We start from the raw sequence: 14,609 nt of genomic DNA on the forward strand, positions 1-14,609 counted from the left end.
AAATCCAAACCAGTAAATGTAATTTTAATAATTTCTGCATGTTATATTAATTACATTATTTCTGCACAAAGAACATTTCATATAGGGTTCAGTTTATATCATAATGGCTTTGGCTCACAGGTATAAGACAAAGGTCAAATGTTATTTAGTTCACAAACTTAATCATTTTATTAGTGCTGAAATTACAGGTTCATTGCCTCAACTGCTCCCATGCAGACCTCTGGCTGCTGATAAAGATCAGTGGTTCCCAACCAGAGGTTCAGGGCTCCCTGAGGGGAAGGCGGGGGTGGTGGTGGCTGGGAGGGTTTAAGGGGGCCCTGAGGTGCAAAGATTCAGAATTACAACAGTGGCTCACACCTGGGCCATCTTTTATTACTGCCTTGGTCACTAGGGAGAAGTCTAGGCCCACATTATCTTGCTGTAAGGCTCCTGACTGATGTTTGACCTCCTCTTTCATCTCTTCACCTCTGAGCTCTCGACTGCATGGCAGAGGACGTGTGTAGAAACGGAAGGTAATTTAGAAGGCAAGTGTAGCCTCCATTCCTCAATTAATCAGGTGAGTCTTGGGTAGGGTCATCCTCTACCCTGGGCAGATGTCATATTGTTGGAGCGCCTCTGTGGCTTCCACAGCCTTTGATATGTGTACTAAAACATTGTGCGTGTTCCAGCTACAGCTATACAACAATAATGACAGTGTTGGGAATTTAAAAGCAGACAAGCAGAGAGAGAATGGAGACAGGAGGCGGCCTAAGAGGAGGATTGAGGGCAGCCTGTAGGAGCCGCTGGGTGCTCCATGCCTTTCTCTTTTTACTCTGCCACTGTGGCTTCTGCCTTTCTCTTCTCCAGCAGATTCTTCAGGAAGAACTCTCCTGTAGGAGAAACAAGGAACAATCAAAAATACATCCCTTTTATCTATCACTTTGGCTTTTATTTTACTTCTTGTATTCTTGTATTTCTCCTACACCATCCCCTTTTAGGTAGTTCTGCACTCATTACTTTTAGTAATTACTTGTAGATTAGTTGTGATTGTAATTCACTCTTGATAGGGGTCTTACATAATTGTCAAAATGTAGATGTAGACTGAAGTGTAAAAATACACAAAACATAATATGAAATAAAAATCAACAATCCAGTCCTTTATCAGAGAGTCAAACTTAGGAAAATAAATGGAAGGTTGTGTTGCAGAACATGCTGGATGCATGTTATGTCAGTAATAGTAGTAGTACCACAGTACAGGCTGCATCTGGGAGGAATATGGTTGTGTGGCACCATGTGTGAATGTATATTACATCCATATTTGTTTGTGCTATTTATACGTAATGGTATGAGGTGGCATTTAAGTCAAAACAAATCCTCTGCACAAGAAAATAAAGTAATTAAAATCCTGATCTATGGTGCTATTATTGACTTGTATCTTGAGAGCCTGTGCATTTAAAGGTGTGTGTGTGTGTGCGTTTGTCTTACCTGCTTTGTAAGAGGATCGCACCAGGGGTCCACTGGCAGTGTAGACGAACCCCATGTCGTTTCCAACCTTCTCCCAGTGGGCAAACTTCTCTGGTGTCACATATTCCTCCACCTAAACATATATTCACAGTCATCAAATTGCAAAATGATTTCATGCATTTAAGTAGTAGGGATGGCTGTGGGAGAAGATGATGAAGGAAAGTGTGTGTGATGTGCTCGCTGTGCTCACCTTGAGGTGGCGTTTGGTGGGTTGCATGTACTGACCCAATGTTAGACAGTCTACTCCTGCCTCCCGCAGCTCTGTAACACCGTCACAACAGTGTGGTCAGGGAATACTATGAATCACCATCACAACTGTGTGTGTGTGTGTGTGTGTGTGTGTGTGTGTGTATGTGTACATACCCGTCAAGGTGTTCCTTATCTGTTGGTCAGTCTCCCCCAGCCCCAGCATGATGGAGGTCTTGGTGAGCACAGTGGGATTGACCTTTTTAGCGTGTTTCAGCACACTCACTGACTGGTCAAAGTTCGCTCTGGGGTCTCGAACATATCTAGGGACAAAGGTGACACATTTAACACCTGGAAAAATCAAGAAGCACTGTTCATATTAAAGGCTTCCCACTCTAAAATGACTTTCCCATGACTAAAATGTTGAATTTCTAGAGCTTATATAAAAGTAACTTGTCTTTTTTTTTTCCTTGTCTTAAATCTCTAACAATCTCCAACACTTAAAAAAAACCAAAAAAAACTGATATATATAATATGTATAATATTCCATGACTTGTCCCAACAAATTATTAAAGTCCAGGGCATCCCTGTGTGGAAGAGACTTTACAAAACTATGACTTTCCAGAAATTCCATCACAGTGGGAATCCTGGTGTTTTAAGCATTTAACTGGAGGATATTTAGTCATCTAACTCAACATCTGATTCATAGTCTAATTCGTCATAACTTGTAATAAAGACTCACATGGCCTTTTCCCAACTTTTACAGCCATCTCTATGAGACCGTAATGTGTACCATGTGTTCTTATTTCTGTTGATTCATTTTTGTATAACAAGCAGGCAAAAGTCTTTCTTATGCCACCTGCTGGTGAGAGAGTGTAACTGTCACTGCCCTGGTCTAATTTCCACTCCAGTGCAGACTTGATTACCTCCCTCTTCTGGTGGAGCTGAAGCCATCATGACTAACCCATATAACAACAAAAAGAGTAAAACAACTTGGTACAACTTGGGACCAAATAAGGTGTGTCATTACTTTTTCAACTCCTACATTTACAGTAAAAACACAGACCAGATTTTTGCTTTCAAGCCCCACTCAGTCCCACTGACCAGCTTGATGATAGATTACTAAAATGTTTATGCATAAAAATACAAGTTAAAAATGGAATCTAATCCTGTATCAGTTGCAAATCCAGAGGTCAGGCATGTGGTGACATAATTCCTCATTTCCTCTGGACAGGGTTTAGGTGCTGTGATCTGTCAAAGCCAATATCTTCACCATCGTTAGAACTTGGCTAAAACTGAACAGCTTGTCCTGCCACATTTCACAATTGGGCCACAGGGTACTATTGATTATGAATATGACATTTTCTATATATTGCAGTAATGTTTTGCACAGCTTTTAATTTTAATATTTAGTAGTTATAATTATATATCTGTCAAACAAAAGAAGGGACTGGCAAAACAAAACTGTCTCAGCTCTCTGCATGTGATGTGCTCATTATTTTGAAATCCTGCTGTTCTTTGGCTTTTTGGCTAATCAGCTGCCACTGAAGCCTCACACAAGCCTGACTGAAGAGAGCTAATGGGGATATGGCTGAAGTCTTTTCTTCAGGTAAAAATCGATAGTTAGATAGATAGATAGATACTTCGCTCCCACATGTCACTTGGTATCACCTCATGAACATAGAGATTAGTTGTGTAGTCTGAGTGTGTCAGCCTGTATGTTATCAGCTGGCAAACACAGAGGTTGTGTGTTGAGCTCTAAGTCTCAGTACCTCTGTAGCTCACGGACTGTTTCCACATTGTGGGCGTACACATCCAGGCCTGACAGAGCGATCCTCTCCACTGCTGTCAGGTCGCCACGGAAATCAGGAGTCAGACATTCAACCAGGATCTGAGGGTTTCTGCATGAGGAAAAACACTGAGAGCTGTGGCAGCAATATGGCTGACTAATCCATAAAATAGTGAAAAGTGATCAGTTTCAATCAGTTTGGCTAGTGAACGCTGTCAGGATTTAGGATGGATTGTTTGCATGAGTGGTGATGAGATGATAGATTTTACCTTTCTTTCAGGTGAGAAACTGTCTTGGCAAAGTGCGCCGACCCTCCATCAGCGACATCTGCCAACACGAGAATTGCAAGAGCAGCATTACAGCAGGGAAAGATCGGTGAGATAAATGTACTCACTGACAGTAAAATAGTACTTCAGCATCACTCAGGGTCTCTTAAATACAGTCCTCCCTCTATCGGATGGTTAAGCAAATAGACTTCGGGCTGGGGTAATTGCAGATATAGCTATTGCCCTTTGCCTTGGAGATTATATTACACTGCAGCTAGTGCTTCTCAACTCGCCCACAAGAACTGTCCTTACTAGCAGGAAATGGAAACGTGAGGTAATGCACAGCCTTAACTAGGTAGATATAATACACATGTCAGACTGATAAACACTAAGCAAGGCCCTAAGCCAGACATGCATAAATGTTTACTTCATGAGTGAGGGGAGGAGACACTCCTACCCCCTTCTGTGTTGTTTGTTTTAATTTGGTATACAACAACACAGAGAAGACAAACAAGGAGTTGACAGCTGACAGTTTAAACCACCTTCTGTTGCGGCTTTTTTCAGTTTACATTCAATTTCAATGTTTAAACTGGTGCCACACCTTTGTTTAAAGTATTTACTAGCAAAACGTGATGTTTCTGCATGCCTTCCAGCTGATTTCATCATGTGTTTACTCAATCAGACATGTTCTCCGCTTTCCCTCTGCAAAGGCCGGCTCCTCAGTGCCTGCCTCAACCAGGCGTGTTCAACACATCATATGACTGTCAAGATAGTCTCTCCCACACTTTAAGCGACCAGAAGCTCAGTATCTGCTTTCATTTTGAACAGATGTAAAAATTCCTTTACCGTCTCTGTCTACCGAGGTGAGAACCACATAATCCAGCCCCCAGGCAGCGATGGCCTTGGCTGTATTGTAGGGCTCATTCGGGTCCAGAGGAGCGGGCTGGCGGGCTGTCTTCACCGAGCAGAATCTGCACCCCCGAGTACACGTGTCTCCCATCAACTACACAGAAATAGAGATGGAGATGTTATTACACTGTGTTGGAGCTGCCCTTGTACTGAAGCTGAGCAAACATGGAGTATATGCAGTACACTCAGAGGTGAATCTGCGATAGATACTCACCTCATACAACAGTAAGAAAATCTAAGTGCCTGTTTGTGAAAATGTGGGGTGCAGCCATTTAACTGGCAGTAAAATCAGCTGCTGCGCTAGATGACTCACCATGATGGTGGCTGTGGCCGTGGCGTACTCTCCTCCTCCCCAGCACTCCCCAATGTTAGGACACCGAGCCTCCTCACATACCTGGCGAAAATAATTGAATAGAATAGATTAGAATAGAACAGAATACCTTTACTGTCATTGTACATGGACAATGCAATTGAATGCAACCTTCTCAGTGCAAAATTCAAGCTTTAAAAAAAAAAAAAAATCAGTAAAAGCCATAAATAAATAGTAAAAAAAAAAAAAAATCAATAAAAAAAAGACAGAAGAAAACACTGAAAAAAAAAAAACACACAGAGGGCATTCCACCTATTTCACAGATTCTTATATTGCACTTCACATCTACACACACACACACACACAAACACACACACACACTTTAAATGCAGCACAACTAACACAGGATTTTCTAAATGGGTACCAGCAATGGTTTGCACACTGCAGAACATTAGGGAGGTTTCATAAGCGTTGCATTTATTCAGGAGGTGACTGAGGGCTTCAATACTAATTTGATGCTAAACACATATATGCTCTGAACATCAAATGATACCCATGAAAACTATCTTCTTCACATTTTAAATCTTTACAATATTATGAACAGCAACGGTTTCTCCTAGGAAAGAGGGCAAATCTACAACACATTTCTTAATGAATAAAAATCAGCATATGGGAATAAGGGCTTTATAGACTATCCAAGGATTTATGTACCTTTGGTAGCCCATAAAACACAGGGCAGATAGGGTGTTTAGTGATCAGAAAGACTTTTTCTATTATACACCCTCTTTTAAAAGCAGTGTTAATAAATACACCTAATTTCTTTTTAAATATTTTCTGTGGGGTCAGAGCTCAAATAACAATTTATGAGTCATCACTTTGATCAGTTGAAAGTGGCTGAGTTACTTGAGAACATCACCAAGTGAGTAAACACACAAACACACACAACTTACTGTGTGCAGGTTGAGGCCTCTAAGTGTATTCTTTAGTCTGTTGTAGTTCTTGCCAATTGGGATCTCTGTCTTCAGCCATGGAGGAAGCCTCAGCCTATCACAACACAACAACAGATCCACTTACACATGCACAAGCACAAGCACATGACATCCTGCTCTCAATTAGCTCTGGTCAGCGTGGCTGGGATGAACAGCAGATAATCAGCAGTTGTGTTATCTTCATAAATACTTATTTTGATATTCAGTTACTAGCACAACCTCTAAAACTGAATGCTGTGCGATACATAAGACATATATTTCAATGAGAATCAGTCAGTCATTTGACTGGGTTCTGCAAACAGTGCAGCCAGACTACTCATGGTGTGCCTAAACTGACTGGTGGAGATCAGGCAGAGATAATCTGCCAGTCAAAACTCTTATGAAAAGACAGGAACAGGAACTGCCATAAGAGGGATTAATAAATTCCATGCAGCGGTACAAGTTTCATGAAAATTAATGTACTGGTCAGAGCAAGAGAACTTATTCCTCAAGCTGCTAACTCCAGTACTTTTCCCACCGTACCGTTCTCCCTTCTCTCTCTTCAGATTGCCTTTGTACTCTGCCCACTTGCTTCTCTCTGACAGGTCACCGGAGATGAAGTCCTGTAGATCAGGCCCGTCATCACTCAACAACTCCTTCTTTCTGTCAGACCGAATTGGGGAGGATTTGGCAGCTGTCGTCAGGCCGCTGACACACACCTACAGAAGAGTGTGGAGAGTCATTTGTTAAACTGTCATGTTATGATCAGGTGTGTAGTGCACACTCAAGCCTGGCTCCTTATTGGAAAATTTGTCTCTGACTTTTGGATCGCTCATTTTGTTCTCTGCCAAAATCCAGTCAGGCTGTGTTATCATCCTACAAGCATGGAGCAGCCGTCAACCCATCACCAACATGTGATACGCAAGGTAAACATCCCCTGTGATGCTGCCAGGACTGACAGACACAGATGAGACACACACAGGGATCGATAATGGACATCTGACAGTATTTAAAACATCCTGCATGGGTTGTTGAATAATAAAAGACTATAAAACAAGAAACCATCAGCCCTCACATGCACCAAAAGTTTTGGCCAAGACACTTGCTGCTCTTAATTGTGAACTGAATACTTGAGGAACACTCTGCCGAAGAAACAACTTCAGAGCAAGCTGTATCAAGATGAATTATCACCACCAATAACAGTTTAAAATCATCACACTTCTCACAATTACTGCTTTGATACTGCAGTGTTAATAAAACCTTTCAACAAAGAGAAATAGTGTCAAAAAGGAGTAGTTAGATTATGTCTGACTTTACATTATTTTGTTTGTGTGTGACAGACAGACAGATAGATTGGTAGACAGACGTGTAGGTGATGACAATCAAAGTGCAAAGTAAAAAGCATAAGAACAATTACATAAATAGTAAACGTAGATTAAGAAAATAATAATCACAGATTTAAAGTCACTGATTTTCCCTCCTCTAATTATATTTAAGAAGCAATCAGCAACCACCAAAATGTAAGACTCCATCATATTTCTAAGCCTAATATTCAAGTTTTGTTTTACAGATTCATAACACAATCTCCAGCATGTAGCACAGGATCTAAACTCTCTAGTCCTCCTTCGGGTAGGTGTCCATTTCATCACCATAGTACTTAACAACAACGTATACTTTGTGATAGTACAAGTATCTACGTCTCAAAATACAACAGGCTGTAATTGAAAGACTGAGCAGAATTAACGTTAGCTAACGCATAAACAGCTTTAGCCAACTGACGTTACCGCTAGCTAGCTGGCACATCAACAATGGCGGCGCAGAAAGTCAATGTCAACCGTGTTTGGTGTTTAAAGCGCCGAGATACTTACATACGAGTTGCATTTGGGACTCAACCACAGGTGATTAGTGGAGAAACGACCAGCAATAACACAGCTTTGCTTGACCAGCGCCATGATTTCACCGCCAGCCGTCAGTCAGTCTACCCTCTCCGGCGCTGCAGCTAATCTCGATGAGCGACTGCTTTGGTCTAAAAACGGAAAGTCGGCACGAGTAAATGTCTAATAAAGCACTATATTTTTTTTTACATGGAGTATTATTATTCCACTTAAACTATTTGACTTGATGACTTTTGGGATATACGTTGTTCTATAATTGGCGATATCAATTTTGTAATCCAAATCAGTTAATCGGTTGTCCTGTGACGCCTAGTGACGGCACGCACGCACGCTACTTGTGCGTCGTGACGTCCTTCCTTCCTCCTTTCCTCTGCTACCGGCGAGGTGAGAATCAACGAAAATGATTTCGTGGAAATAATCTAACTCCATCCTTATTTATTAGAAGACGTTTTCGGTGTATTTGTAATTGTCCGATTCGGAAATCACTTACCTTCACCACAGTGCTCGTATTTAGCCTTTCCCTCATGTGTGTTATGGGATACGGAGTTAGTTAGTTAGTTAGCTCCGCTGATCCCCTCTGTCGCCCGTCAGGCCTGACGTCGAATCCGTTTTCGTGCAACTGGGCACAGGAGATTTTACATGGAAATATAACATGTAGTGATTTCATGGCTTAAGCTGTAAATACTTTTTTTCACTAATATGTCACAGCGTACTTAGCGTGACAACCGTGGTGTGTTTGAAATGAAGCCACTTACGGTTAGAGTGCCTGAGCTGGCAGTACTTTAGCATGCATGCTAGCTGGCTGCTGTTGTAGCCTGAACAGTGAATACAGACTAAATGTCAAGTGACAAATGTGATATGACTGTTTTGGTGACTCTTTATCCTTCCCCTGTATGCCACAGCATCCATTTGCAATCAACACACTGTAAAACTCGGTAGCTCTGACTTAAAGTTGAATAGCACGGCTAAAATCCTGCTGCTTGTCACTTACAGAATGAAGACCATTCTCAGTAACCAGATTGTCGACATCCCCGACAATGGTAAGATGCTAATTTACAGACTGTAGTGGCCTCAGTGATTTATGTATAGTTGTGTATTTGCTCTGTTTGTCGCGGAGTGGTGCGTCTCACCGCCGTGTTTGCGCTGTGTTTTGCAGTCGAGGTGAGGCTGAAGGGGCGGACGGTGATCGTGAAGGGACCCCGCGGCACCCTGCGACGGGAGTTCAACCACATCAACCTGGAGCTCAGCCTGCTGGGCAAGAAACAGAAGAAGGTGAGCATGACGGAGCCCTCACTCACTGTGATGTCTGTCACTGTGTTAAAAGAAGCAAAAAGGGCAGCTCTTGGTCCTGAATAAACTAAGATTATGGTTGAGACACTAGGATGGAAAATCAAACTCGGTTGAACTGGTTGCCTCTGCCAGGCAGATGTGATATACAGAAGTAGCTGGGCAAATTGCTTCAGTTATCTGTAGTTTCACTATGATGTCACACCGTTGAGTTTTATAGTGCTTTTACAAGTTTTACAGGTTAGGATAGAAGGGGGTGACTCTTTTTTTTCCTGAACATTTTACACCCTGTTCAGGCCACACCAGTAACAGTTATCACCTTGGGTAGGACATCTCAAGTTTGTCTTGTATGGATGGATATATTTTTGTTCCTAAGGATGTAGAAGCCAGTTGATCTCCCCTAGCTGCTAAATATGAAGTATTTGCCCAGTAAGAGATCAATTCAGAGGGATGCGTTAAACAGTTTTAAGACACTTCACCTAAAAGTTAATTATCCTGCTCACAAAGGAGAGAGGAGAAGTCAGTATAAGAGTGTTCCATGAGTTTGTGTTCTTTACGGGTCATTAATTTATTAAGATAACTCAGCTGGGGTGACCCGGTAGCTCACCAGATAAGAGCGTGTACCATGTGTTAAGGCTGAGTCCTGATTGGAGAGTCCTGGTTTCGAATCTGTCCTCAGGCCATTTACTACATGTCACCCCCTCATTCTCCCCTGCCTCTCCCTTTTCTCTCTACTGTGACCGTCAGGTAAAGCAGAAATGCCCAAAAAAATTGTAGGAAAAAAGAACTCAGCTGTGCTTGCCGCAGTTTATAACCAGTAAGATTTGACAGCTGCACTTTTAAATGTTGCTGTGGTTACATGTTGGGTAGTGGTTGACTTCAGAATGGTGATTAAACTTGAGCTGAACTACATATGTAACACACAGTTTTGAGGCACACCTGCTGGCCGATCAGGAAAGGTTTCACCCATACCTTGGGATAGTGTCTAACAGATGTGTCGCCTTCAGCTCCGTGTGGATAAATGGTGGGGAAACAGGAAGGAGCTGGCCACAGTCCGCACCATCTGCAGCCACGTCCAGAACATGATCAAGGGAGTCACTGTGGTGAGTCTGCTGTTGGATTTATTTTTTATTCTGAATCCCTGACAATTTGTATTTTGCTCTGGTCCCAGTTTGGTGCTGCTGTGAAGGATGAATGGTATTTAATGCCTTAGTTTGACACTGACGGCAGTGCCTCCCTGCCTTTTGTAGAGGACTTAGTGTTTTGTCATAGTCATGGTGGTTTCTATTGTGTGTCTGTACTTGGTGACAGTAGCTATATGTCTGGTTATTGTTGGGAGAACAATTGTTTTTAGCGCTGCCTCCATCGCTCTCTCTCTGGCTGCAGGGTTTCCGGTACAAGATGCGTTCTGTGTACGCCCATTTCCCCATCAACGTTGTCATCCAGGAGAGTGGAACTCTGGTGGAGATCAGGAACTTCCTGGGAGAGAAGTACATCCGCCGTGTCCGCATGAGGCCCGGTGAGTGAAGCTAAGGGCAACATAGTTGGAATGACTGCTGGGGATCAAACTGTCTCCTGGTGCCATAGTTGGACTATTGGAGGTCAAGAGTCTTGCCGAGAGACAAGCTAAATTTTGTATGAGTAGCTGACCTTCATAGAAGTTGCACAGAAAAGGCAAACTGTCTTTTATGTTTATTTACATAAATCAGTCTTACATAAATCTTGTATGAGGTTTGAATATGAAGGATTCCCCCTCTCCTATGGTTAAGTCACTTTGAAACTTTTTGTTTTTATTGTACTTCAATCCTTGCATCCTTTCCCTCCCGTTCTGCCAGGTGTGTCATGTGCAGTCTCAGCAGCCCAGAAGGATGAGCTGGTGCTGGAGGGTAATGACGTTGAGCTTGTGTCAAACTCAGGTAAGTTTATCCGTTTTTTCCTCACCAGGATTTCTATATATTTCCATCTCTCTCTCTGATAGCAGATCAGCAGTGGAGGGGTAAAATGAAGCAGTATTACAAATGCTTGCTTTCCATTGCAGTGTTCACAACTATAGATTTTTTTTCAGGGGGTTCCCTGAGCATTTCATGACCAGAATGACTTTACTGTACAGCTTGGTGCCAAATGGTTTATCACTGTCAAAGGCCAAATATTACTGACGTAGTGAAACAAACTCAAGATCCAGGGTGACTGTTGGTTGACCTCTTGCCCTTACTGCTTCCAACAGCAGTGAGCTGACTAGATCCACCAGTGAAGCCATTTCCCTGTTGAATGTCTGGGTATACTTTAGGGCTGGTCGCTACATGGATCTTATGTCTTACCTCACAATATCGACATATGAGACCAGATTGTTAAGAGATTTTGGATATCGTAATATCGTAAATGTTGTCCTGGTTGTAAAGGCTGCAGCACAACAAAAAAGACATTTTCTAAACTTCTCAGGCTGTAGTAGCTGTTAGATTTGTGTCTCTACCTTCTTGGCAGTCATATCCACATTACTAAGGACTGTTACCAAAAATGTCCTGTGTTGAATATGTTTTGAAAACACCAGTAATCATCACTACAGTATCAGTGTTGAGGGGTTTGGTCAAGCAAATCATGATATTAGACTTGGTCCATGTAGCCCAGCCCTAGTATCCTTGCACACTGGGAACGGATATTTGTTTGTTTTGTTTTGTTTTTTTTTATTTTAAAAAAAAGATGCTGCCTTCCCTTCCATATAACAGCTATATGGTGAGCTAGTATTTGTTCTGTCCAGCTGATATCCTTGTTATTGAGAACTTCAAAAACATTTTCTTCACCATCATCCCAGACAAATTCACACCTATCCTTCGTGTTTTAGCCAATTCCTCATGCGCCTGAACCGATTGATGTGTAGTTCTCCTTGTTAACTTTTTTCTTGTCAGTTATTTTCACCCTTCATTGCCGCTAAAGGTGCACTGATAGCTGATGCTCAGACAAAGAAAATACAAGTGATGTGATTGTCACTATTTAAAATGTTTGTTTAACCATTTAACTGAACTATAATTTATACCTGTAGGACAATATGAAGTGCAATATCAGTGTCTGTATAGGTATACTTTTGTATATGCTCAATTTCTTACTGCTGTATTATATTTTCTAGAGTTTATGCACATATTTTTGATACAACTTTATACATAATGCACATACTTTAAAAAAAAAAAATGTAAGGCAGACATTTTATATTTCTTTTCTTTCTATTTCTGATAATTTAATTCTTCACTTCAGAATTTAGCAGCTGCAGCTGACCCAGTTTCCCCTCAGGGATCAGTAGACTACTTCTGATTTTTATTTGACGATGCAGCATTGTTTGAATTCCAGCACAGAATATAAAACATTTGATTCTGATCATTTGTTTTTGAATAACTGATTCAGATTTGACTAATTTTCTCCAGTGCTCCGGCCTGTATAATAGGTACTAGTGAAACGCTTCTACAAAAATGCTATCAGTGTACCTCCAGTTCTGTTGTGAAGCAGATTTCCCAACATTTGTCTTGAATCAAGTGTTGTGAATGTAGATTTTTTTTCTTTTCCTGGTTGCTACCCCTCTACACAGTCTGATACCTTTTGTAGTGTTACTGTTAGGGATGCATCGGAGCTGAAAAAGGTGGATCGGTGCATCCCGAGTCACTGTATCCCTTTCATTGTTGTCTAGTTTTCTAGTTATCCTCTTATCAGTTTGTATTCCCTCCATGTTTCCCTCTGACTTGTATCCTGTATCAACTGTGATCCTTGACCCTGTGTGACCTTTACCTGCTCCCACTTCTCTGTATTCCAGCCGCCCTGATCCAGCAGGCCACCACAGTCAAAAATAAGGATATCAGAAAGTTCTTGGACGGTATTTACGTGTCTGAGAAGGGAACAGTAGTGGAACCGGATCAGTAAAAGCTACAGCCACACTTGTAGAGGTTAGAAAACGCTGCCAAAGCTTCCCTTGTGCCCTGCAGGGGAACCCATTTTCTTCTGCTTTACTATCTTTTTCTGTCTATTTCTTTACATTTTTTTAATTTTCTGTTCCAAAGTTTTCACCTCCATGTTTGGCTATGCAATACAAGGCATTACATACTACATGTTTTCATTTTAATTTGTCCATATTCTGAACAGTCTGGTATTGATTGCTTCAGATTTTTCTTTGTCATGTCTAAGATCACTAACACTTTGTCAGGATTTACCACTAACCCACCACAGACCTGAGCTTTAGCCTTCAGTATTTGAATAACTGGACCACAATACACTCCTTATCAAAATCCTAAGACCAGTTGAGAAATTGCAAGAATTTACATTTTGCACTGTTGGATCTTAAGAAGGCTCTAAGTACAGCTTCAAAATGCAAAAAGAAGAAATGGGAGTGAGACAAAAAAAAAATCAGTAAGCAATTTATTGCAAACAACCATTAAACTGAAATAGGCTGTTCATCAGCTGATCAAAAGTTTAAGACCACTGCCTTTAAAGCCCAAATCTTGACAAAAATATGGATTCAGTGTCATTTTCTGTCAGGTATCCACACTGTCATGACCTCCTGATGGCAAAGGCAAAAAAACTTTGTCTTTGAACGCGGTCGGATTGTTGAGCTGCATAAGCAAGGCCTCTTGCAGCGTGCCATTGCTGCTGAGGTTGGACGCAGTAAGACAGTCATTTTAAACTTCCTAAAAGATCCTGAGGGTTATAGAACAAAAAAGTCAAGTGGTAGACCCAAAAAAATTTCACCGGCTCTGAGCTGGAGGATCCAATTGGCTGCAGTTTCTCAACTGGTCTTAAGATTTTGATCAGGAGTGTATTACTGATATGCTTCTGTCAAGTAGGCCAGAGCATTATGAACGTCAGGCCTGGATAGTTAGGCCCATTATGGCCATTAAAATTCCCTGTAAACCAGCGCCGTGCTCTTACATGTTATGTGTCTCCCTCCACCCTCTGCAGCGGCCTTGATCCAGCAGGCCACCACGGTCAGAAAGAAGGACATCAGGAAATTTCTGGACGGCATCTACGTCAGCGAGAAGACCACCGTAGTGGAGCAAGATGCTGAATAAATATGTACCGTGCTCTGTAAAGATTATTAAAGTCCTCCCCACTTTTCCACATAAACTGGCCTCTGTGGTTCTTGTTACGTTTTGTCACTTTCTGATTTGTACAGCAGTGTGATTGTTGGATTTTCACTCCATAAAGTGGACTGTGGACACTGACTGTCCTCTAAACTGCTGAAGATACACCACCTCACCTTTTTGGTGCTGTACAGTAAACTGTCTCACACACACACCTGGACGCAGCAAACCTGAATCACAACCCTAGCTGTGTGCCTTGATCTAATACAGCAGTAGACAAGACTTTAGGAAGCATGTTTAATGTGTACTAATAATAAAACTGACAATTTGAAAAATAGATGTTAGTGTAAGCACTTCATCATGTAAATCAGGGCCTCTTGCACATGTTGGGTTATGTAGTGCAAAGTGACTAATATTTTGGTTGCTGTTGTGAAGGTCC

General features: G+C 41.6%; 2 protein-coding genes across 2 annotated transcripts; one reads left to right on the forward strand and one right to left on the reverse strand.

Moving 5' to 3' along the window:
* Positions 1–3: 3 nt before the first annotated feature.
* Positions 4–9,078, reverse strand: lias (lipoic acid synthetase). The gene is made up of 13 exons (XM_030081784.1): positions 8,957–9,078; positions 8,317–8,445; positions 7,800–7,957; positions 6,475–6,650; positions 5,914–6,007; positions 4,967–5,047; positions 4,591–4,747; positions 3,748–3,805; positions 3,462–3,590; positions 1,867–2,012; positions 1,694–1,764; positions 1,465–1,576; positions 4–869 (listed from the first exon to the last, which is right to left on the reverse strand). Exons 3-13 carry the CDS (start codon positions 7,881–7,883, stop codon positions 808–810), a joined length of 1,170 nt encoding a protein of 389 aa, XP_029937644.1. The 5' UTR covers positions 7,884–7,957; positions 8,317–8,445; positions 8,957–9,078; the 3' UTR covers positions 4–807.
* rpl9 (ribosomal protein L9) lies at positions 8,186–14,213 on the forward strand. The gene is made up of 8 exons (XM_030081911.1): positions 8,186–8,210; positions 8,820–8,866; positions 8,983–9,098; positions 10,121–10,216; positions 10,500–10,632; positions 10,949–11,029; positions 12,910–13,039; positions 14,049–14,213. The coding sequence occupies exons 2-7, from the start codon at positions 8,821–8,823 to the stop codon at positions 13,014–13,016; spliced, it is 579 nt and encodes a 192-aa protein (XP_029937771.1). The 5' UTR covers positions 8,186–8,210; position 8,820; the 3' UTR covers positions 13,017–13,039; positions 14,049–14,213.
* Positions 14,214–14,609: the final 396 nt, after the last annotated feature.

The sequence above is a fragment of the Myripristis murdjan genome, chromosome 1 (assembly GCF_902150065.1).
Source record: "Myripristis murdjan chromosome 1, fMyrMur1.1, whole genome shotgun sequence".
Lineage (NCBI taxonomy): Eukaryota > Metazoa > Chordata > Actinopteri > Holocentriformes > Holocentridae > Myripristis > Myripristis murdjan.

Coding starts and splice junctions, on each gene's coding strand:
- lias (XM_030081784.1), bottom strand. CDS start 7,883: ATGGCGCTGGTCAAGCAAAGCTGTGTTATTGCTGGTCGTTTCTCCACT. Junction 6,651..7,799: donor GTCCCAAATGCAACTCGTAT/GTAAGTATCTCG, acceptor ACTCTTCTGTAG/GTGTGTGTCAGCGGCCTGAC. Junction 3,806..4,590: donor CACCTCGGTAGACAGAGACG/GTAAAGGAATTT, acceptor TCGTGTTGGCAG/ATGTCGCTGATGGAGGGTCG.
- rpl9 (XM_030081911.1), top strand. CDS start 8,821: ATGAAGACCATTCTCAGTAACCAGATTGTCGACATCCCCGACAATG. Junction 9,099..10,120: donor TGGGCAAGAAACAGAAGAAG/GTGAGCATGACG, acceptor TGTCGCCTTCAG/CTCCGTGTGGATAAATGGTG. Junction 11,030..12,909: donor TGAGCTTGTGTCAAACTCAG/GTAAGTTTATCC, acceptor TCTGTATTCCAG/CCGCCCTGATCCAGCAGGCC.